The sequence below is a fragment of the Eptesicus fuscus genome, chromosome 22, assembly GCF_027574615.1.
Source record: "Eptesicus fuscus isolate TK198812 chromosome 22, DD_ASM_mEF_20220401, whole genome shotgun sequence".
Classification (NCBI taxonomy): Eukaryota; Metazoa; Chordata; class Mammalia; order Chiroptera; family Vespertilionidae; genus Eptesicus; species Eptesicus fuscus.
Window position 1 is genome coordinate 13561955 of NC_072494.1, and position 21129 is coordinate 13583083.

The following is a 21129-nucleotide window of genomic DNA, read 5'->3' on the forward strand; positions in this document are numbered from 1 at the left end:
GATCTTCTAGGAAAAAGTCAGAAAGGCAAGGATGTTCCTAGAAACTAAAAGCTGGAAAGCAGTTCGATCTACCAGTCCTGGAGTCACCTTGTATAAGAACCAACTAAGTAGTGAGGAATGAGCCACAAATTTACTAATTCAGCCTTAATACAAGATCTTTGCATCGAATAACAATCCTCTGAACTTTAGTTTTCTCATTGGAAAAATGAGGTTAAATTATAATATCTCTCTGTTTTCCTCTAATAAAAAAATTTTTATTTCTCCTTCCACAAGGCAAATTTTATGGCTCTCAGGTCTCAAAATGTATCTCTTGGCACAAATTTTGGCTGAAAATATGAAAAAAAAATCCAAGTTCTTCTTTAAAAGACCAAAGTCTCGCCCTAACCGGTTTGGCTCAGTGGATAGAACGTCGGCCTGCGGACTCAAGGATCCCAGGTTCGATTCCGGTCAAGGGCATGTACCTTGGTTGCGGGCACATACCCAGTAGGGAGTGTGCAGGAGGGAACTGATCGATGTTTCTAACTCTCTATCCCTCTCCCTTCCTCTCTGTAAAAAAAATCAATAAAATATATATTTTTTAAAAAACGACCAGAGTCTCCTGGATAGGCCACCTATGACAGAGAGGTATCTGAGATTGCTGACAGACTGCCACCTCCTAATTCTATTTCCAAACCTGGCTCTATCTTGAAAAAAATAAAAAAACAAACAAAAAAAAAGTCTTGCTGAATTGGAATATACATGTTTCAGCAGAGAAAGTCCAACTTTAATAATATAATGAGCATTAATTGCCTCCAAAATGCACCCATTCCCCACCACCACCCCAGCCAATGCAAGGAAATCATCTGCCATCCCTTTTCTACAGGGTCTTGTCAATGAAAACTTGAAGTTTCCCAGGCTTGTTTACCTACACTGTGCACAGGTAAGCTAATACACTCTACTCTAGTTAATTATATGTATATCCTAAAAAATAAACAAACAAAAAAACCTCTTCCCATTCTCTCCCAACTTCTCATACTTACCTTCCTTTAGCCTAATCAACATCACTGAACCTTTGGGACAGGGTTTATTCTGGATTAATTCCATATTGTCCTGGACAGTGTGGCTCAGTATTTACAGCATCAGTCTGCACACCGGAGTGGTTAAGTGTCGACCTATGATCCAGGAGGTCACGGTTCGATTCCTGACCAGGGCATATGCCCAGGTTGCGGGCTTGATCCCCAATGTGGGGTGTGCAGGAGGCAACTGGTCAATGATTTTCTCTCATCATTGATGTTTCTCTCTCTCCTTCTCCCTTCTTCTCTGAAATCAATAACAATATATTTTTTAAAAAGTAAAAAATAACCGGTTTGGCTCAGTGGATAGAGCGTCAGCCTGCAGACTGAAGGGTCCCAGGTTCGATTCCGGTCAAGGGCATGTACCTTGGTTGCAGGCACATCCCCAGTAGGAGGTGCGCAGGAGGCAGCTGATCGATGTTTCTCTTTCATCGATGTTTCTAACTCTCTCCCCCTCTCCCTTCCTCCCTATAAAAAAAATCAATAAAATATATTTTTAAAAATCAATAAAGTATATTTTTTTAAAAAGAAAGAAAATATGTCCAGTAAAAGAAAAATGACAACTTTGGTCTTGTTGCTTTCTTTATGTCAAGTAAGAATATCCCCAAATCTTAGGAAATATACCAAAAAAAATGATAAAATAACCACCTTCCTTCTCTCCAGTTCTGTCTTTGGCCTAATGTTATCTCTGTTGTTCACTTCACAGGCTATAACTTCCATTATATTATCAAAGAAAAACAGGCTTTATGTAATAGCTAGTAGCTAGCACATATCTGAGCAAAGTTATTAATCAGAAGAGTTTTATATCAACCCAGAACAGCACAACATACTATTTTGATAATCAAAAGCTTAAGCAACCATGGCAGAAATAAATGACTGATCAAAAGCAATGACATTCCACCTTGGCCATGTGGCTAGCTCATCTATGTCCCATACACCAAAAGGTTGCAGGTTCAATTCCAGCGTCAGGGCACATGCTGAGGTAGAAGGCTAAATCCTCCACCCAGGTCCCTGGCCCAGTTGGGGTGCATGGGGGAGGCAACATCTCACACCAATGTTTCTCTCTCTCTCACTCCCCACTCTCTAAAAATCAATGAATATGTTCTTGGGTGAGGATTAAAAAAAAAAAAAAAAGACACAAAACAATGACATTCTGATGTCAGAATCTACCAAGGGGATAAAAGAAAAAAGGAGGGGATGGGGTGGTCAAAACCCCCTAAAAAGAAAGCAAACAGAAAAATCTCTTCCTCCTTATAAAATATCAACCAAATAGAACTTAGAGATATTCTGACCACATGACAGTCGTTCTGTCTTTACATTCCCAAATTTCAGTGTACTCACTCCTGTAAACTGGTTTAAGATCATTACTTTTCACCAGTACAGAAGAGTTGAAGGGAAAGGGATCAGCGTACAAGTCAGCTTACACTGTATACAAAGAAAAGAAAACAGACCAAAAAAAACCCTCAACAAAAATCCCTACCATTTGGAGTTATCAGATTACAGCATAATTTACTGGTGGGGCCCTGCTTAGGAAGAACAAACTCACCAGAATCAAGATCCTAAGCAAAAATGCTTCGATCCTGTGTCCTCTGAGGTTTCCCTCAGTAGTTAAGAAAAAGTCAGGAAAGAAGCTGTAAAGTTTCCTCCAAATCATTGTGCTTATGATAAAATCATATCATAAGGATGATAATTTCAGAAATGCTCTGGTGTGAAGCAAAAGGAGTTAGAAGTTCATGATCTTCTAAGGTTTCAAGTTATTTTTCTTGGAGAGTCACGTGATTTTATCACACAGCTCTTATTTCAGGGGAGCAGTGTACACCTTAGTATTCTAACTTTACTTTCTAACTCCTCCACTGACTTCATTTCTCAAAAACAGAAATACTTTACTGCCTTCATGGCCGTAAAAAAGGGACTCAGTGGCTGAATTTCAAGTTTTTGATGGACTAGTCAAATTAGATGGTCAAACTGTCAACAGCACTTTATCAGGGCTGATTTTATTTTTTAAGTGGTGCCACCACTGTCCAAATAATGAGTATGGGGACAAAGGAAGAGAAGGAATAAATTTCCTTACTCACCAAACAGCTGAGACTAGATGGCAAATGGCATCACCTTTTATTAACAATCAAAGTTTAAGAACAAGAATACGATGATGGCTACTGCAAGCAGATATTCATATATATATATATAACTGCTTCCCCCAAAATCCAAACATGGTAATTACTCCAATGGGAAAAGATGTCAAACCTCACTCAGAGCTTATGGTTTGCTCTATCCTTGGCATTTCACTTGTCATCAGCATAAAAGACCAGCTCTGACTTAATGGCAAAATAATCAAGACAGGGGTTAATAATGGCAGGGAACAACTGTTTTAAATCACCTGTCCTTCCTAATTTGAATGCCAACAGATTTTGAGCCTCCAAAGGTTTTAAGTGGCTTATTTAAAACATCAGTCATTCTGCCCTGAATCCTGACATTCTTATTTTGTATCCATTTTCAACATTGCCAAGCAATCTTACTTTTAGAATTCAGAGTTTCACCAAAATTTAAGTGAATTCAACTAAGCATCTAGAAAAATAAATTGGTTTTAGGATAGCTAAAACACACACATCCTTTCTTTGAATTTCTAGCTTTTAACAATTTAGGAAATAATAAACCGTCACTTATTTCTGCCAATGTCCTATTATTTCTCCAGGTACCATCCAGAGCACCACTCACCTCTAATCACAAATAAAACTGATTCTTATAGCCTCTTTTGCATCAGAATCAAACATCCTATACTTTTCAAAAACATATCCTTGAGATGAAATCTTGTATTACATTAAATTTACTAAGCTAAAACCCAAGTGAAATGCATATACACAAAAGGCAACTTTGCAGAACAAAAAGTCAACATTGCGAATTTGCGCACAATAACCCATAATATTTTCAAGAATGTTTATAAACATAATTTTTCTTAATTTCTTAATCAATATTTGCCAAAGAAGCAGAGAAGGTGGGTGTAAAAAACAAAAGTACAAAAAAGGACTCTAAAGTTATTTATTTTGGACATTTTTACATCTTGACTTCAAATATCAACATAGTAGTCAAGGTTCTGAAATGTAGTATTTGACTTTCTGCAGAAAGCACAATAGGAAAAAACATTTATACGATCTGAATTACTAACTGCAAACCTTAGGATCTGACAAAAAACATACAAAAATATCAAATAGTGACATTAAAAAAGACAGGACTGCCTTGGCCAGGTAGAGTGCCATCCTGATATGCCAAGGTTTTGGGTTTGATTCATGGACAGGGTTTACACACGAATCAACCAATGAATGTATAAATAAGTGAAACAACAAATTGATGTTTTTCTCTTTCTCCCTTCCTCGCTCTCTCTAAAATCAATTAATAAGTAAATAAACAATAAATAAAAAAGACAGCACTATCTGAAGTTGTAGAGATGAAAGAGGAGGAAGATATGTCAGTAAGAGACAAAGAAATACTTCCTTTTACTCCTAAATCTGTCCACCTGGCCAATACTTCCATGAGCTGGAGGCTGAATCAAATTTTGGGCTATACTGCCCCAGCCGGTTTGGCTCAGTAGATAGAGCATCGGCCTGGGGACTGAAGGGTCCCAGGTTTGATTCCGGTCAAGGGCATGTACCTTGGTTGCAGGCACATCCCCAGTGGGGGGGGTGCAGGAGGCAGCTGATCGATGCTTCTCTCTCATCGATGTTTCTAACTCTCTATCCCTCTCCCTTCCTCTCTGTAAAAAATCAATAAAATATATTAAAAAAATTTTGGGGGATATAAACACATGGCTTTTATGATTAACCTAGTTTAAAAAAAAAAAAAGATTTAACCCAGTTTCTAAAAAAGAAAATACCTGACTAAATAGTTAAGGACCACACATGACTATTCTTTCTTGGATTGGAGGGGGAAAAGAGGTTTTAAATTAAGGACCTACTATATTAAAACAAAACAAAACCAAAAACTTGTAATTTTTACTTTCTCCTTCTTCATACTTAGATGCAACATGAGTTGTTTTGGCTCTCTAATGCTTTTACAAGAAAGGCAAAAATTACCTCTCAATAAACTAACAATAGATGTGCAACCAATGGACGCAAAACTCTGGGGGGTGAGGGCATGTATGGGTGTGGGGTGGGGAGGGCAACGGTAAGATATGTACACATATAATACCTTAATAAATAAATAAATGGGGAAAAATAAAAATAGATGTGCATAAATAAAACTGCAGCTTATGGAGAAGATATCTGTGACCAGTATTAACTCAACTGAGCTGGAATATGAAAGGTGGAACCCTCTACTTAGCCAATGCAAAATGGCAAGAATTCGATCTCAGGTCTAAGGAAATGTCAGCATCTCAAGTAAAGCATCCAACATCTGGCAGCCCATCCTGTTCAGTGTGGAGGCAACAGTCACTGTGGAACACCAGACGTTTCTGATGGAAGCTCTAGAACAGTTTCTGACTCAAACTCCCCACACACATTACAACACCACGCATTTTCCCTCCCACACACAATCTGTCGCTTTTCTGGTGGGCTCCTCAGACTTCCCTCAATCTTCAAATCGTTGCTAACTGTTCTGAGCTATAGTGCCTGGCTCTATTCTCCAAGTGCCACTTTCCTGGTACCACCTAAGATTTTTCTAGTCCATTTCCTATTATGCAATGTCCCCCCAGCACTCAGAGCCTCCCCGCTAAGTACCAACATCGCCCCTCTCAGCCTCTACTGCAACTCCAGACGTCATCATTCCACCTTCTCCATCTATTTTGGGGGTATTTTAACCCTAATTTTCCACATTCTTCAGTCTTCCTTCAATACTGCCCATTCCTTCCCAAAACTGGTCAGTCTAGAGATAGAAGTCACCAAGGGAGGATGTTTGATAAAATATGTCCGTGCGAGCGCACGCGGGGAAGGGGGAGGGGGGGCGGAGGGGGAGGGGAGGGCGGAGGCACGAAGTGAGAAGGAATGACGCATTAGGGGGAGTCTCCAAGGAAAAAGACGTTTCCATCAACTCCCACCGCCAAAAAAACTCCCAATTCCCTCAACTCCCCAGCTATCGAAAGCACCCCATCACTCAATTCCAAGGCTTCTCGTCTACATTTTCAATTAACTCCAGAACCAACTTGGATTCTACCTGCCTCTCACACTGAGTAATTCCTATTTGTAAGGCCTCCATTTACTTTACTTTTCTCTGCTCCCTTCGATTTCCCTGCTGTTCCCTTCCTATCCCACTGTCCATCTCCACCCCTCCTGCCCCTATTTCTTTAAAGTCCTCAACTCGGTCTCCTCCAAGACAGACAACGTTTTTGATAGCTTCCCTTTCCTCAATTAAACCATCTTTTCCTCAGAATCCCCTGCCCACTCAGAAAGCCTATTCAGAACCCTCTGTTTTCCTTACCGGCAACTCTTCAGACATCCCCAGCTACAGGTGCCCTCCCAGGTCTCGCTCTTGCTCCCACCGCACAGCCGCCATCAGCAACCCCCCGTCCACGCCCCGCCCTGCTTACCTGAGGACGAGGTGCAGGAAGGAACCCCGGGATCCATGGATGAAAACCCGGCCGCCGACGGCCCAGAGGCCGACGCCATCTTGGCAGCCCCCTCCCCCTCAGCGGCCTCACTCCCTTTCAATCCGGCTCTTCTCTTCTCCGAGTCGAATCTTCCCGTCTCTTCACAAAAACTGCGTTCCGACGGCCACCTTCCCGCCCCCTCCGAGGCCTTTCTCAGACACGTCGGGCAGGCTCCGGGACCAGCTCAGCGCCGCACCACTGGGCTGGCATGGGAACAATCCACGTCTCGTACCCTCTCTGCAACTTTAACCGCTTTCCGCGGGAGCTGCTTTCCCCTTTCACAAGGGAATAGGCTCCAGCTGGCTGCCGGGACCCCGCGTCCGCACCAAACCACACCTAAAGCAATAAGGGGGCGTGAGAAGTCCCGGCAGAGCGAACGCCCCCTCCCCCTACTCCTAGCCACAGCCTGTTTATCGCCCAGCCCCACCGTTCCACTCCCGGCAGCCAGCGAACTCAGGCACTGCGCATGCGCCCAGCCTCTGGCTCCATCCCACTCCCTGGGGGTGGGGGTAGCCCAGAGAGGAGCAAAGCCAATCGGGAGGCTATTACTGGTCACATGATGCAGATCCCTCACGGCCTAACGACTCCACGCCGCGGCAGACAGGCCCTATGGTGGCTCGGTGGGGTCAATTTAGTTCGGCTCTTTTAAAGACCTGGGTTGCGTTGCCTACGCTCATTAGGAGTTGGTTCGACGGGTCCTCTCAATTTTACAGCTTAGGGAAGAATCCCCCATAGACTCGCTGGTGTCAAGTAAGAGACTTTAAGCAGTCAAATTCGCAGAACATCACATGCCACCAAGTATCCTTCCGGCTCCACTGCCTTGTTTACTATTTAGTTTAACGTGCATACATGTCTTGTCTTCCTCCGAATGTACATTTGAAACAGATCTACACTTTGCCTCAAGCCAAAGGCTGGGCACAGTGACAGAGTTCAGGGAATATTTTATAAGTGAATGAAGACCTGTCAAAAAGGAAGGTGATCAAACCATATTATAGTCTTCCCGTGATCCAAGCCCTCAGCCTCTCTGTTATCTATACTCCAAAGGGCATGGAGACACATAGAAGCTCTCCATTCTAGTCTAGTCTTCATTCGAGTCTAGTCTTCGTACTAACCCTGCTCATTTTTAACAAAGGACCCTGGAGGCTGTGAACTCTGAAGACCTCTTTCTCTGAGGAGACTGAACTGGAGAGCAACCACTGTGTTTGGTTCACTCATGTATCCTCAAGCTACTCAGGTGATGTGACTCTGTACATAGTAGGATCTCAACAATTATTTGCGGAACGAATAAGTGAAGAGGAATGGAAAAAATCCTATGTTCGGTAGCCCCAAATGGCCTGGTTATTCTCTACCCGATTCTTTCTGGGTCCTCAAAAAGGAAGGTAGGACCTCACTGGCCAGAAAATAGCCCTAGACACTGACTGCTGCCTTCTTACCTTTCCCTCATTGAGATCTATAATAACTGTTTCCCTGCTGCCACCTGCTGGATTATTCATCCTCCTTTGGGTAGTGAAGGGTAGACAAACTCCCAATGATCGGATTGCATTTGTAATTTCATAGCAATGGAAATGTGCAGCACTGAAGTATTTTATGATTGCCTATACCAACACCCCCCTCCACCATCAAACTAAATAGTACAAAAACTAGACAGGTGGGCCCACACTGTCTAGCATAGGATTTGGCTCATAGATATTCAATAAATATTTGTTGAAAAATTACTTTTGTTTCCATAAAAGGCATGGAGTTGCTACCATTTCCTGAGTGATTTTAGAAATTAGCCCTAGAGTCCTGGCTGAGTAGCTCAGTTGGTTAGAGCAAATCCTGATACACCAAGGTTTGGGGTTCCATTACCTGACCGAACACATACAAGAATCAACCAATGAATGCACAAATAGGTGTAACAAATCGATGTTTCTCTCTATCCCCCTTCTTCTCTCTCTAAAATCAATAAATTTTTTAAAAGAAAGAAAGAAATCAGTTGTAGAGGTAAAGTTGTTTCTGATTTAAAAACTGGAAATGGACCAATAAAGGACTCACTATGGCAGGTCAAACAGGGGGTTTCTCCCTGGGATTTGATCTATGAATTATCCCAAAAGAAGAGATCCGTATTTTGCAGCTTCTTTCGGGTCTTTGTTTCTCTTTTATGGACCAAAAATGGCTACTTGTATTATGTCAGTGTGTTTATTTGTCTCCCTCATAAGACTGTGAACACATAGGGCAAAGATTACATCTTATCCATTTTTATATCTCAAGGATCTAGAATAGCCCTAGCCAGTTTGGCTCAGTGGATAGAGTGTCAGCCTATGGACTGAAGGGTCCCAGGTTCGATTCTGGTCAAGGGCATGTACTGTGGTTGCGGGCACATCCCCAGTAGGGGAGTGTGCAGGAGGCAGCTGATTGATGTTTCTCTCTCAACGATGATTCTCTCTATCCCTCTCCCTTCCTCTCTGTAAAAAAATCAATAAAATACATTTAAGAAAAAAAGGATCTAGAATACTGCCTGGCACAGAGTAAATGCTTCCTGAGTATATGAATGGATAAAGGTAAAATTCAAAAAATTGGGCTAGTGGTGACTCCCATCTTTTTTCCCTAAACCTTGTCTCTGCTGCCACTCCCACTCAATTGCTGATGTGCTCTGAGTCATGGAGCCACTCTTGCCCAGTAACATTCCTGGCATAGCAGAACCTCATGACGTCACAGGGTGTGGAAGTAGGGGCAGAGCAGGACATGTTGGCTTGGTGACTCCAAGGAAATGGAAAAGGGAGTTCACCAACATAGACTTTGGAAAAGGGGGGCAATCCAGTTATCTCAAAATAGGGACACACACAGTCTTTTTAAGTGAACTTCATGTCTTAAAATAGTTCCTAAGGTCAGAACAAGATCAACAAAGAGGCAAAATAAGAGAATGGGTACCTAATCATTAAATTAATCATTCATTAATTCATTCACTGAATTAACATTATTTAGCCCCAACAAATGTCCCACACACTATGAGAGTCCTTGGTATACACAGATAAAGTCCCTGCCCTCAAAAAGACCACAGACTAATGAGAAAGACAGACACATAAATCATTAGAAGAAAATGCAATAGGTGCCATCATAGAGTATGTACAAGTGCTATGGTTTGACAACCATATTTTCTGAATAAAAAAAAAAATGGGAAGAGCGCTGGCCACTGTGGCTCAGTTGGCTGGGTGTAGTTTGTGCATGGAAAGGTTGCCAGTTCAATTCCTGGTAGGGGCACAACCCCAAGTTTAGGCTTGATCCCCATGGGGGCATGCAGGAGGTGGCCGATTGATTTTCCACACTCACATGGATGTTTCTTTCTCTCTCTCCCTCTCCCTTCCTCTCTCTCTAAAAACCAATAAAATATGTTTTAATTGGAATAAACATTAACATAGAGGCTTGACAATACCACAGACTATTTCAGATTGGAACTATTCTAGAGAATCAAGGAGGCGTGATTTCCATGACTATGAAAAGAAGAACCGAATGGTTGTGCAGGAAGAGAAGAATGGGTAGACTTCATTGTCCTACGGAATTATAATTTTGCCAGGTAGATAAGAAAGGAAAGGGGTTCTCGGGAGAAGGAACAGCATGGAAGCATGACAGAAAATCGGGTGTTAGGGAAGTGATACTAGAATAGAATGATGTGGCATAGGTGAGGCTAAAAAGGCAGGGAGAGGCTAAACTTTGAAGGTTGTTGAGTGCCATGTTAATAGTAGTAATCACCTATTAAATATCTATGTGTGTACTCAATACAATGTGAAGCAGTTTATAAGGATTATATCTCTTAATCTTCTCAACAACCTTCAGAAGAGAAAACAGATTCAGAGAGGTAAAGCAACTTGTCCAAAATCACACAGCTAGACTCTCTAAGTTCAAACTCCAACTCAGGTCTAGCTGGCTCTATGCCTGCCCTTAACCAACACTACTATTTTACCTCAAGGATTTCGGACTTCATCCTGCAGATAATAGGAAGCCATTAAAGATTTTTAAGCAGAAGAGTGGGAAAGTCTGGGTTTTTAGAAAGATTCCTATGGGTAGCAGAGTGAAGAACAGACGGGAGCAGAGGGAGACTGGCCTCTTCTAAACGAAAATGTGTAGTCCTAAATTCTGGACTTAAGGTAGTAGAGCAGCGTCACCGTGTGGAAATATTCCCCAACCCAGGTGTGCACGAGTTAGGGCTGGGAGCCTGAGGCTGGGAGCGGCGCAGGAGTGGGCGGGGCTGGAGAGCAAAGCCGGCCTAGGGGGCGGGGCCAGGAGCCCCTCGGTGCTCTGCTGCTTCTGCCTGGAGACGACCGGCTTCCGCCTGCAGGCGGTGGTGTCGAGCGCCGAGCTCCTCGTGCTGGTTGAGGGCCGTTGATGGCGGCGCAGTCTCGGTAGGCGGTATGAGTTTGGCTGGGGGCCGGGCCCCACGGAAGACCGCGGGAAACCGGCTTTCCGGGCTTCTGGAGGCAGAGGAGGAAGATGAGTTCTACCAGACGACTTATGGGGGTTTCACGGAGGCAAGACCTGGGCCCAGGAAGGGGGAGGGAGAAAGCTAAGGGGAGTCCTAAGGGAGAAACCTCGGACAAAGAAGGGGGCGGGGAATAGAGAGGAGCCCTGGCCGTGGATACTTGAGACGGGGTGGGCGAGTCGGAAGTGGCGCGGGGAGATACACCGGAGTCCTAAAAGGGAGAGAGCCCTGGACGGGGCAGGAATAAAGAAGCTCCTGGGCCCCCCAGAGCATGATGGAAACCTGCTGAATGTCTAGTTGCATTTTACTTCTGACGTCTAACACGCACGTCGTAGTCACGTAATATATACTCGTTGGCCCACTCCCTTAAATAGAGGGACTTAGCCTATTCCTTTTTCAGTTTTAAAATCTCAATGTAAACTCCTTAGATAACCCTTTCTTGACTGTCTTAAAAAGTGTCCTCGTTTACTTCCTTCATAGAACATTTCACTGTAATTAGATTTGGTTTGCTTACTTGTTTATATTTGGGTAGGCATTTGTTAAATTTGTATTGATTGAATCTGTCCATTCTTTAAGTATGTGGAGCATCTAGAGCAAGCCATGCACTGTGATAGGCTCTTGGAAAACAATATTAAAAATACTGCTTTGCCCTGGCTGGGTGGCTTAGTTGGTCATCCTGCACACCAAAAGATTGTGGGGTTCCATCCCAGGAGGCACCAATCCATGTTTCTCTCTCACATCAACGTTTCTTTCTCTCCCTCCCTCTTTCTCTCCCTTCCTCTCTCTCTAAAATCAATAAACATATTCTCAGGTGAAGATTAAAAAGAGTAAAAATTTTAAAAATAAATCCACTGCTTCCTCCTTTTACATTTCAGATCCCATTGAGGAACGAGCTGGGTTAACAGTTAAAATACTGTGTGATAAGGAGTAAAATAAGTGGTAAGCATAGGGTGCTATAGTAACGCATGGGAGCCAGAGTTGGTCAGGATGGGTATCTCTGGGGGAGGAGATGTTTAAGCCGAGGACAGACAGTATGAAACACTGGCCTTGGCTGGGTAAAGAGCAATAGGACTGGGCACTGGGGTAGGAGAAAAGTTAGTCCATGGAGGGGGCAGGGCAGAATGTGTAAAGGCACTGAGGTCCTGGTCCTCAACCTGCACATCTCCTTCTCCAGACCTGAAGGAGAATAAAGATTGGTAAGGATGGAGGTGGCAGGCATGAGCCAGAACATGTCGGGCCTTGTGTTATTTTAGGGTTAAGGAGTTTTGCTCTTCACCGAGAGGATTGGAAAGATGATCACATTTGTACTTTAGGAAGCTCACTCTAATGAAGGAATGTTTTGAGGAGAGCATTGGGAGTAGAGAAACATGGACAGGAAGGTTCAAGAGAAATTAAGGCAGTAGAATCCACAGGACTTGGTGACTGATAGGAAGTCATTACTTATACGGTCCTAACCAGCTAGTTTAAAATAGAACTTTCTCATCCCTCTTCCAAAAGCCATTATCCTATTCCTGTCATTTTATGAGTCGTTATTTAATATGTACCCATCATGCTTCCAAAAAGGATTTAAGGAGGCTTATGATATAAACAAAAAGTAAGAACAGTAAAAATAGAGAGATCAGAAGTAATTGTACCTGAGACCGGTTTGGCTCAGTGGATAGAGCGTCGGCCTGCGGACTCAAGGGTCCCAGGTTCGATTCCGGTCGGGGGCATGTACCTTGGTTGCGGGCGCATCCCCAGTGGGGGGTGTGCGAGAGGCAGCTGATCGATGTTTCTCTCTCATTGATGTTTCTGACTCTCTATCCCTCTTTCTTCCTCTCTGTAAAAAATCAATAAAATATATTAAAAAAAAAAAAAAAAAAAGAAGTAATTGTACCAGGAGCCTCTGCTGAAATTAATATTAAATTTAGCTGTGAGCTTCCTGGCAGTGAAATTCTGAATTTCTTTTTTTAGTAAGAAAGAAGCATGTAATTTTTTGAGAGACAAAATTGGTCAGCATTCAATCCTAGGGAGAATCTCCTCCTTATATAAGATATATAAAGTAACAGGGGTTTGGTGTGTGATGTAAAACATTCTCTTACCTAGTCATGTCTGTTAATGACCCTCAATAAAAGCCAGAGGGCCCTGGCTGGTGTTTATCAGTGGTTAGAGCATCGGCCCGCACATGGAAGGCCAGGGCTGTGTGGGAGGTAACCAGTTGATGTGTGTCTCTCACATCGATGTCCTACCCCCCCCCCCCCCCACTTCATCTTGCTCCCTTCACCTCTCTCTAAAAATCAATGTAAGAAACATCTTCGGGCCAAAACCGGTTTGGCTCAGTGGAGAGAGCGTCGGTCTGCGGACTGGAGGGTCCCAGGTTCGATTCCGGTCAAGGGCATGTACGTTGGTTGCGGGCACATCCCCCGGTGGGGGGGGTGTGCAGGAGGCAGCTGGTCTATGTCTCTCTCTCAATGATGTTTCTAGCTCTCTGTCCCTCTCCCTTCCTCTCTGTGAAAAACCAATAAAATATATTTTTTTTTAAAAAAAAAGAAACATCTTCGGGTGAGGATTAACAACAAAAAAGCCAAAGGATGGTAGTAAATCGGTAACTTTCTTTTCTTATCCCTACCTGAGGACATACTTTTCATTGATTCTAGAGAGAGAGGAAAGGAGAGGAGAAGAGGTGAGGGGGAAAGAGAGAGAGAAAAAAACACATTGATTGGTTGCCTTCCATACACACCTGACCAGGGATTGATCCTGCAACCTGGGTATGTGCCCTAACTGGGAATCAAACCCGTGACTCTTCGATGCTCCAGAGAATGCTCTAACTAATTGAGCCACACCAGCCAAGGCTGAAAGCATTTTGACTGGGCATTAACCTAATGTGTAGTAGAACTACAACCCTCTGGTGATATGATTTAATATCAGGTTAGAGCTGAGGGGATTAATGTGTTCCCAGGCTGTCTTTCACAAACATCATTTGGGAGGAAATGATGGTCATCAGTGCAAGATAGAACTCTGACAGGCTTGGAGTGTCAACTGTCTGTTATTTGCTTATTTTGGCAGCCTGCATCATTGATTGAAGACAGAGCCACATGTGAGGTGCAGTGCCCACCCAGTCAACTCCTTTGCTCCCAATGTTTTTTCCCCTTTTCCAATGTGGCTGCCAGCCTAGCCCTAATCTGCATCACCTCAGGTTTAGGCTGAACTCCATGTTCTCTACTCCAGCCCGTCTAATCTCCTCCAGAGCGTTCTATGATACCCCTTGTACACAATTTTCCTCTTCCATCAAATCTTCAATGGCTCCCTGCAATACATAGTAGTAATACCCAACTGGTTTTCTATCCGAACACAACTGAGGAATGAGACATTTCTCAGTAACTTAGTTTACTTCAATAATGATTGTCAATGCTGGGACAAGTAAGGAGAGGACTGAGAGCACTGACCTGCAAGTTAAAACCATAACTTTATTAACCTGACATTTATTATTTATTTTATAAGAGAACATTTATTGTGTAATCACAGAGGTAGAAAGAGTAATTCCTAGAAGAAATGGGCTTAGGAAACAAGTTATGGAGGTAAAGGAAGAGCCCCTGGAGCTTGGGAGTGAGGAGGCTAATGGTAACTACGGAAGGGAGGGCGGGGGACGGGAAAGGCAGGGGTGTGCTCTAGGGAAGGGAAGTGCACAGGGCCCTGCATCCTAAGGGCTTTAAGTGGAGTTTTTAGGGGAGGCCCCAGGGGAAGATAGCAGAATATTCAGCAGCTTTCCCCGTGTGCCCTTTCAGGGTTGTGGTCTCCACTGATGGATTGGCTAGCACCAGGGCTGGGGGTCATCTAGTGCAGCTGGGCCTGAGGTCAGCTGGGGCTGGTTTTGTTGCTTATTGCTGACATTTAAATTTCTCTATAGACTGAGTATAACCTTTTCAAATCTTACAGTCTCAATTGATGTTGAAAGGAGGGTGTGCTGGAGCCAAAGGCAGGCAGCTAGGAAGACTTCTTGCCAGAGATAAAGCTTCTGTTTTACTTAGGTTTAGATCCTTATTCCATAAATAGGCTATACACCAGCGGTCGCCAACCTTTTGGACCTCCCAGACCACTGGTCTGTGGACCACTGGTTGGTGACCGCTGCTATACACAGTTCTATTTTGTTCCTGCTAGTTTATCCACTATGCCCTCTTTCCTCCTGTATAAATACTACCAGTATTTTGTTTTATTTATGTATTAGAGGCCTGGTGCACGAAATTCATTCACGGGTAGGGTCCCTAGGCCTGGCCAGCGATCAGGGTCAATTGGGACCTTCCAGCTGCTGATGGGGCCTTCCTTCATTCCGTGCCACCCCCTGGTGGTCAGTGCACATCATAGCAAGCGATCGAACTCCTGAGGGGACACTTGGCATATTAGCCTTTTATATATATATAGATTTATTTTAAAATATTTTTTTATTGATTTCAGAGAGGAAGAGAGATGTAGAGAGAGAGAGAGAAGAAACATCAGTGATGACAGAGACTCATTGATTGGCTGCCTCCTGTATACCCCCTACTGGGAATCAAGCCCGCAACCTGGGCATGTGCCCTGACTGGGAATTGAACCATGACCTCCTGGTTCATGGGTTGATGCTCAACCACTGAGCCACACTAGCCAGGCAATACTACCAGTATTTTAAATCGTGGCTCAAGTTCTCTTCATTCTCTAGTCTAAAGCAGGATTCTGCAAACTACAAATCACTGGATAAATCTGACACATTACCTGTTTTAATCTGGTCCTTTACAGGAAAAGTTTGCCAACCGCTGGTCTAAAGGGATAAAGTCCAACATTTAAACCTTTCCAGGCCACCAGTCCATAGCACGTGTTGCTTCCTCTGAACAGCTGTAACATTTTATTACCATCTGGTACTTTATATGTTGCCTCGCATTATAACTTCCTTTTATAATTATGTCCTGCCCTCTACTAGACTGTAAGACCCCTGAAGGTAGGGACCAAACATACCCTTTTATACCCCAGCACTTAACTTGGTGTGCTACAGGTAAAGAGCAGTCAATTAATGTGGAAAGGGTGGTGCTGGAGCTAAGGGCCATCAGCTAGGAAGGTTTCTTGCCTGAGAAAAGTGAATGCCTGGGTAGGGAAGGAGAAGGGGGCAGCTCTTATCAAGAAAGCAAAAAGATCTGCTCTTCCTGGAGGGGCATTAATGACTCTTGCCAGCAAGAACCTCATCTCCCTATGTCCTCAGGAATCGGGAGATGATGAGTATCAAGGGGACCAGTCAGACACAGAGGATGAGGTGGACTCTGACTTTGACATCGACGAAGGAGATGAACCATCCAGTGATGGAGAAGCAGAAGAGCCCAGAAGGAAGCGCCGAATAGTCACCAAAGCCTATAAGGTGCAGGGGAAGTCCTGGTTTTCTTGGACTTCCTTAATTCCTATTCTCCCTTCATCGGGTCCTGTACTCCTCATACCCGCCCCGTTTCCTACAGTGCTAGTTTTCTCATATGATTCTCATCTTCTTTCTCCTTATCTCTCTGTTCCTTGGTGTCTGATTCCAATCTGTCCCCAGGAACCTCTCAAGAGCTTGAGGCCTCGAAAGGTCAGTACCCCAGCTGGTAGCTCTCAGAAGACCCGAGAAGAGAAGACACTGCTACCACTGGAACTACAGGATGATGGCTCTGACAGTGAGTGAGGATGTTTGGGGCAATTGACAAAACTGGAATATGCTGATAAAAGTATTGAATCGGTGTCAAATTTACTGAAGTTGGTAACTGTACTATGGTTATGTAAGCAAAGTCCTTGTTCTTAGGAAATATACACTGAAGTATTTAGGCATGGAGAGCCATGATGTGTGCAACTTACCTCTAATTATTCAGAAATAATAAAATACAAGCACACATACAGAATACAAATGGGGCAAAATGTTAATAGTAGGTGATCTGAGTAAAGGATACATGGGTGTTCTTTGTACTCTTCTTACAACTTTTTTTGTAAGTTTGAAATTATTTTCAAGTAAACAGTTTTAAAATTCAAAGAAATAATAAAGGAGGTGGACATGAATTCAAAGATTTCTCTCTGACTTCCTTCCCAGGTCGGAAGTCCATGCGTCAGTCTACAGCTGAACATACACGACAAACATTCCTGCGGGTACAGGAAAGGCAGGGCCAGTCACGGCGGCGAAAGGGACCCCACTGTGAGCGGCCACTGACCCAGGAGGAGCTGCTCAGGGAGGCCAAGATCACAGAAGAGCTCAACTTACGTTCACTGGGTCAGTGTGTGGTTTTGCGAACGGTGGGTACAAGGGCTGAGGAGCATGGGAAAAGCTAAGACCTGGAGGACCCAAAGAACTGGAAAGATGGAGATTTGAAACAAGGGCATCTGAAGGAAAAAATGGGGATAGTAAATGATTAGGAGCAAAGAACTCTGGGCAGTTATGAAAGCTCTGAGGAGCAAGTATTGAAGTACTTTGGTGTACTTCAGTAATACTTAGAACGGAGTTCAAATCCTAGTTCTGCTGTTCACTTGTATAAGACTGTAAGCAAATTACTCAATCTATTTGAATCTTGCTTTCTTTGTTCACAAAATAGGGTTGTAATAACTAGTTTAATCAGGAGAATTAGAAATTCAGTAGAATCAGTCAGTTCATGAGATAAAATGCTTTAAAGTAAGAAAATTTTAAAAATCTCCTCAGTTGAGAAGAGAATGACTGAAATGATAGAGGAACCTGAGCTCGATTTAAGAAAGTGATGGAAGGAGCTGATAGAATGAGGAGATATCCATGTATGACAGGTACTGAAGTAGAACAGAGATATCTCTGGGGTAGTGGAGCAAACAGACATGAAGGATAGGATGTTGTGGTCAGAACCTGGATGTAGATGATTTTGAATATTTCAAAGCTGGGCAGTTTTAGGCAATGACAGAGTCTAGGCTGTAGTTATAGTGGAATGGAGGAACTAACATGCCATGGACAGGAAGGTTGAGAGATGTGGTAAAGCAGCTGGAGATAAGGTGTTGAAGGGGCTATCTGTGTGCACTTTGAAGTTACCAAGGCGACTTGAGATGATGGGAGTTGGGGTGGAGATGAAGAGTAGAAACCATTGCCAAAGTCTTCCATGAGTGAGGACGTGACCGTGATGAAGGAGAGAAGATAAACTAGATTGTGGGCAAAGGTCTCAAAGGAAAAGCAAGTGTGCAGGTGGGCAGAGGACTAGTGACCTGAAAGCTGCCGTGTGGGGCTCAGTAGGGTGTGCTGCGTGGGATGTGAAAGGATGAGCCACCTCTACAGAGGGCTGCAGCGAGAGTGGTGGCCTCAGTGGGCGACAGGTTTCCAGTCAGGCAAGTTGAATGAGGGCAGCTATAGATGAGTTGGCTGATTATAGAGCAGGCGTTCCAGAAAATACAGGGAAGTGTTCGAGAGAAGGGTCGGAAGGTTGGCTCAAGGGAAAGAAAGCAATATTATCAACCAGAATTTAAGGACGCAAGAGGTTAAAGTACTTGAGCGTTTCTTGAGGACTCTTCTGGTTAGATTTTTATCCAGAGGATGTGTTCACAGTCCCCACGTTTAACAAGGAAGCAGAATTTTGGAGTTACTTCAGAGGACAGGGACCGGGAATATTTTGATCTCTCTATGCAGCAACAAATATTTAGCGAGTGCCTGTGAAGTGTGGAATGCTGCGTGACCTGATATTTTGTAGGTAATATGAGCCACAGTCACTGCCCTTAAGGAGGAGACATATATACCAACAGTGAGCTGCCATGGAGCACTGTCACAGGGTCCGGCAGGGGACTGGTGTATAGAGGGATGTGCCTGAAAGGAAGGGCAATTATTCAGCTCAGCTACGTGTGAAAATGCAGGCCCATGGTTGCCATATTTTCTTACTATTTTTTTAAGAGAGACTAGAAGTCTCTATTTAAATGTAATTGTCTAATTTTTAAATGTCAGTAACTAATTCAAATTTTTCTTTAAAAGACAATACAGATCAAACAAAATATTTAAGGGGGCTGCCAGCTTGCAACCTCTGCCATAGCCTGTGATAAGTACAGTAATAGAAGAGTGTCCTAGGCTCCGGGGTGGCACAGGAGGGAGTGACTCAAAGCCGTGTTGTATGAGGAATAGGTCAATGGGATGGGTGTTGCAATCAGCCTGGAAACACATGGACACTATTTAAAGGACTGTCTGTGGAAGACTGATTAGACTTCCATCCTCTATGATCTTAAAAGGTAAAAGTATCATCAGAAAGTGTATTTCAATTCAAAATAGGAGACAACTATGTAATGCCTAGAGATGCCTAAAGATGTAATGTGCTGCCATGGATGGGAGCGAGTTGACAGGGCAAATGTGGGGAGTATTTGGGGAATTGAGACGGCTCCTCAAAGGGTTCCTTCCAACTCTGAAGTCCTACAGTTCTGAGTGGCTGAGGAGCCAAGTGGACTTGAGAAATGTTGAGCAAAGGGGATGTCACGAGGGGCGAGCAGAAAACTTGTAAGATGGGAGATGCGAGAGGGCTTAGAGGACTTCCATAATTGCTGGTTAGGCAGTGACTGACAGCCACAAAGATAATTGAGAGCTTGTAGGGCAGAACTGGGGCGTGGGAAGAGAGGGAACTGACCATCCTCTCCTTCCTTTTTGTACCCCAAAGAGACATATGAGCGACTTGAGGCTGACAAAAAGAAGCAGGTTCATAAGAAGCGGAAGTGCCCTGGGCCTGTAATCACCTACCATTCCGTGACAGTGCCGCTGCTGGGGGAGCCGGTCCCTAAGGAAGAGAATGTCGACGTGGAAGGGTGAGGGACTCGGGGGGAAGACAGCTGTTTCTCCCTTCTTTTAGCTGTATTCTCCCAGCCCCATTTCACTACTTTCCTCCCACAGCGCTCACGGACGCTTGGGTATCTTTCAGACTCCTCTTCCCTTCCGCTCCTCTTTCTTTCCCTTTAGCCTCTCTTTTCTTCCTCTCTTCTGTTTTCCCATCCAGCCCAGCTTTCTTTTCCCATCTGCCACTTAATATTCTCAGAATGTTGCCATCACTCTGCCTCCTCCTCCTCTTTCCTCAGCTCTCTGATCTCTTTCAGCTCTTTGTGTTTATCTGTCTTTTCCCTCAGACTTGATCCTGCTCCCACGGCTTCTGCACCAACTCCCCAGGCTGGGACTGGAACCGGGACTGGAATCGAGACTGGAACCGGGACTGGAACCGAGACTGGAACCGAGACTGGAACCGGGACTGGAACCGGGACTGGAACCACAACTAAACCCGTCATCCCTCCTCCTCCTCGCTGCTCACGTACCTTCATTACTTTCAGTGATGATGCAACATTTGAGGAATGGTTTCCCCAAGTGCGGCCCCCAAAGGTCCCTGTTCGGGAGGTATGCCCAGTGACCCATCGTCCAGCCCTATACCGGGACCCTGTTACAGACATACCCTACGCCACTGCACGAGCTTTCAAGATTATCCGTGAGGCCTACAAGAAGTACATCACTGCCCACGGACTGCCACCCACTGCCTCAGCCCTGGGCCCTGGCCCACCACCTCCTGAGCCCCTCCCTGGCTCTGGGCCTCGAGCCTTGCGCCAGAAAATTGTCATCAAATGAAGAGATGTTTAGTCCTTGAAAACCTTTTTCTGGCCCTGACTTGGGCTCTCAGTGTTCCCCCCTCCTCTCCCTGTTTCTCTCTTTATCATCTCTAATCTTTGCCCAGCCCTTTTCTTTATCTCTTTCACCACTTTTTCCCCTAGTTCCTACTGGTTTTGTGTGGGTTTTTTTAAATCTAATAAAATAGAAAGATCCCTTTGTCTGATCTCTAATCTAGGGTTGGGAACAAGAAGTATTTGTGAATGTCTGCACATATATGGGTCTTTATATTTGTTTAACAGAATTTATTATGAGCTGCCCTTTTATTGATTGACTAGAGGCCCGGTGCACGAAATTCATGCACGAGGGTCCCTAGGCCTGGCCAGTGATCAGGGTCAATTGGGAGAATTCGGGGGGAAGGGTCACAGGCACCTGCCTTGGCTGGCCTGGGGCCTGCGGGCTGGGGGCAGCTCCTGCATTGAGCATCTGCCCCCTGGTGATCAGTATGCGTCATAGC

The 21129-nt window shown here is 44.2% G+C and overlaps 2 protein-coding genes across 3 annotated transcripts in view; one reads left to right on the forward strand and one right to left on the reverse strand.

Moving 5' to 3' along the window:
* PIP5K1A (phosphatidylinositol-4-phosphate 5-kinase type 1 alpha) overlaps window positions 1-7071 on the reverse strand; it is a 35915-nt gene extending 28844 nt beyond the window's left edge. For both annotated transcript variants that reach the window (XM_008155864.2, XM_028131721.2), the window contains exon 1: window positions 6568-7071. In XM_008155864.2, the coding sequence (XP_008154086.1) occupies window positions 6568-6646 (79 nt within the window). In that variant the 5' untranslated portion in view covers window positions 6647-7071. The remainder of the gene's footprint in view (window positions 1-6567) is intronic.
* A 3877-nt stretch (window positions 7072-10948) lies between these two features.
* On the forward strand, window positions 10949-20825 carry VPS72 (vacuolar protein sorting 72 homolog). Its single transcript, XM_028131720.2, has 6 exons — window positions 10949-11132; window positions 16290-16442; window positions 16617-16731; window positions 17139-17315; window positions 19687-19831; window positions 20147-20825. The coding sequence occupies exons 1-6, from the start codon at window positions 11016-11018 to the stop codon at window positions 20631-20633; spliced, it is 1194 nt and encodes a 397-aa protein (XP_027987521.2). The 5' UTR covers window positions 10949-11015; the 3' UTR covers window positions 20634-20825.
* Window positions 20826-21129: the final 304 nt, after the last annotated feature.

Excerpts from the sequence above, each read along its gene's own strand:
- VPS72 (XM_028131720.2), top strand. The coding sequence starts at position 11,016 with ATGAGTTTGGCTGGGGGCCGGGCCCCACGGAAGACCGCGGGAAACCGG. Across the intron at positions 11,133-16,289 it reads CTTATGGGGGTTTCACGGAG|GAATCGGGAGATGATGAGTA; the intron begins GCAAGACCTGGG and ends CTATGTCCTCAG. Across the intron at positions 16,732-17,138 it reads ACAGGATGATGGCTCTGACA|GTCGGAAGTCCATGCGTCAG; the intron begins GTGAGTGAGGAT and ends CTTCCTTCCCAG.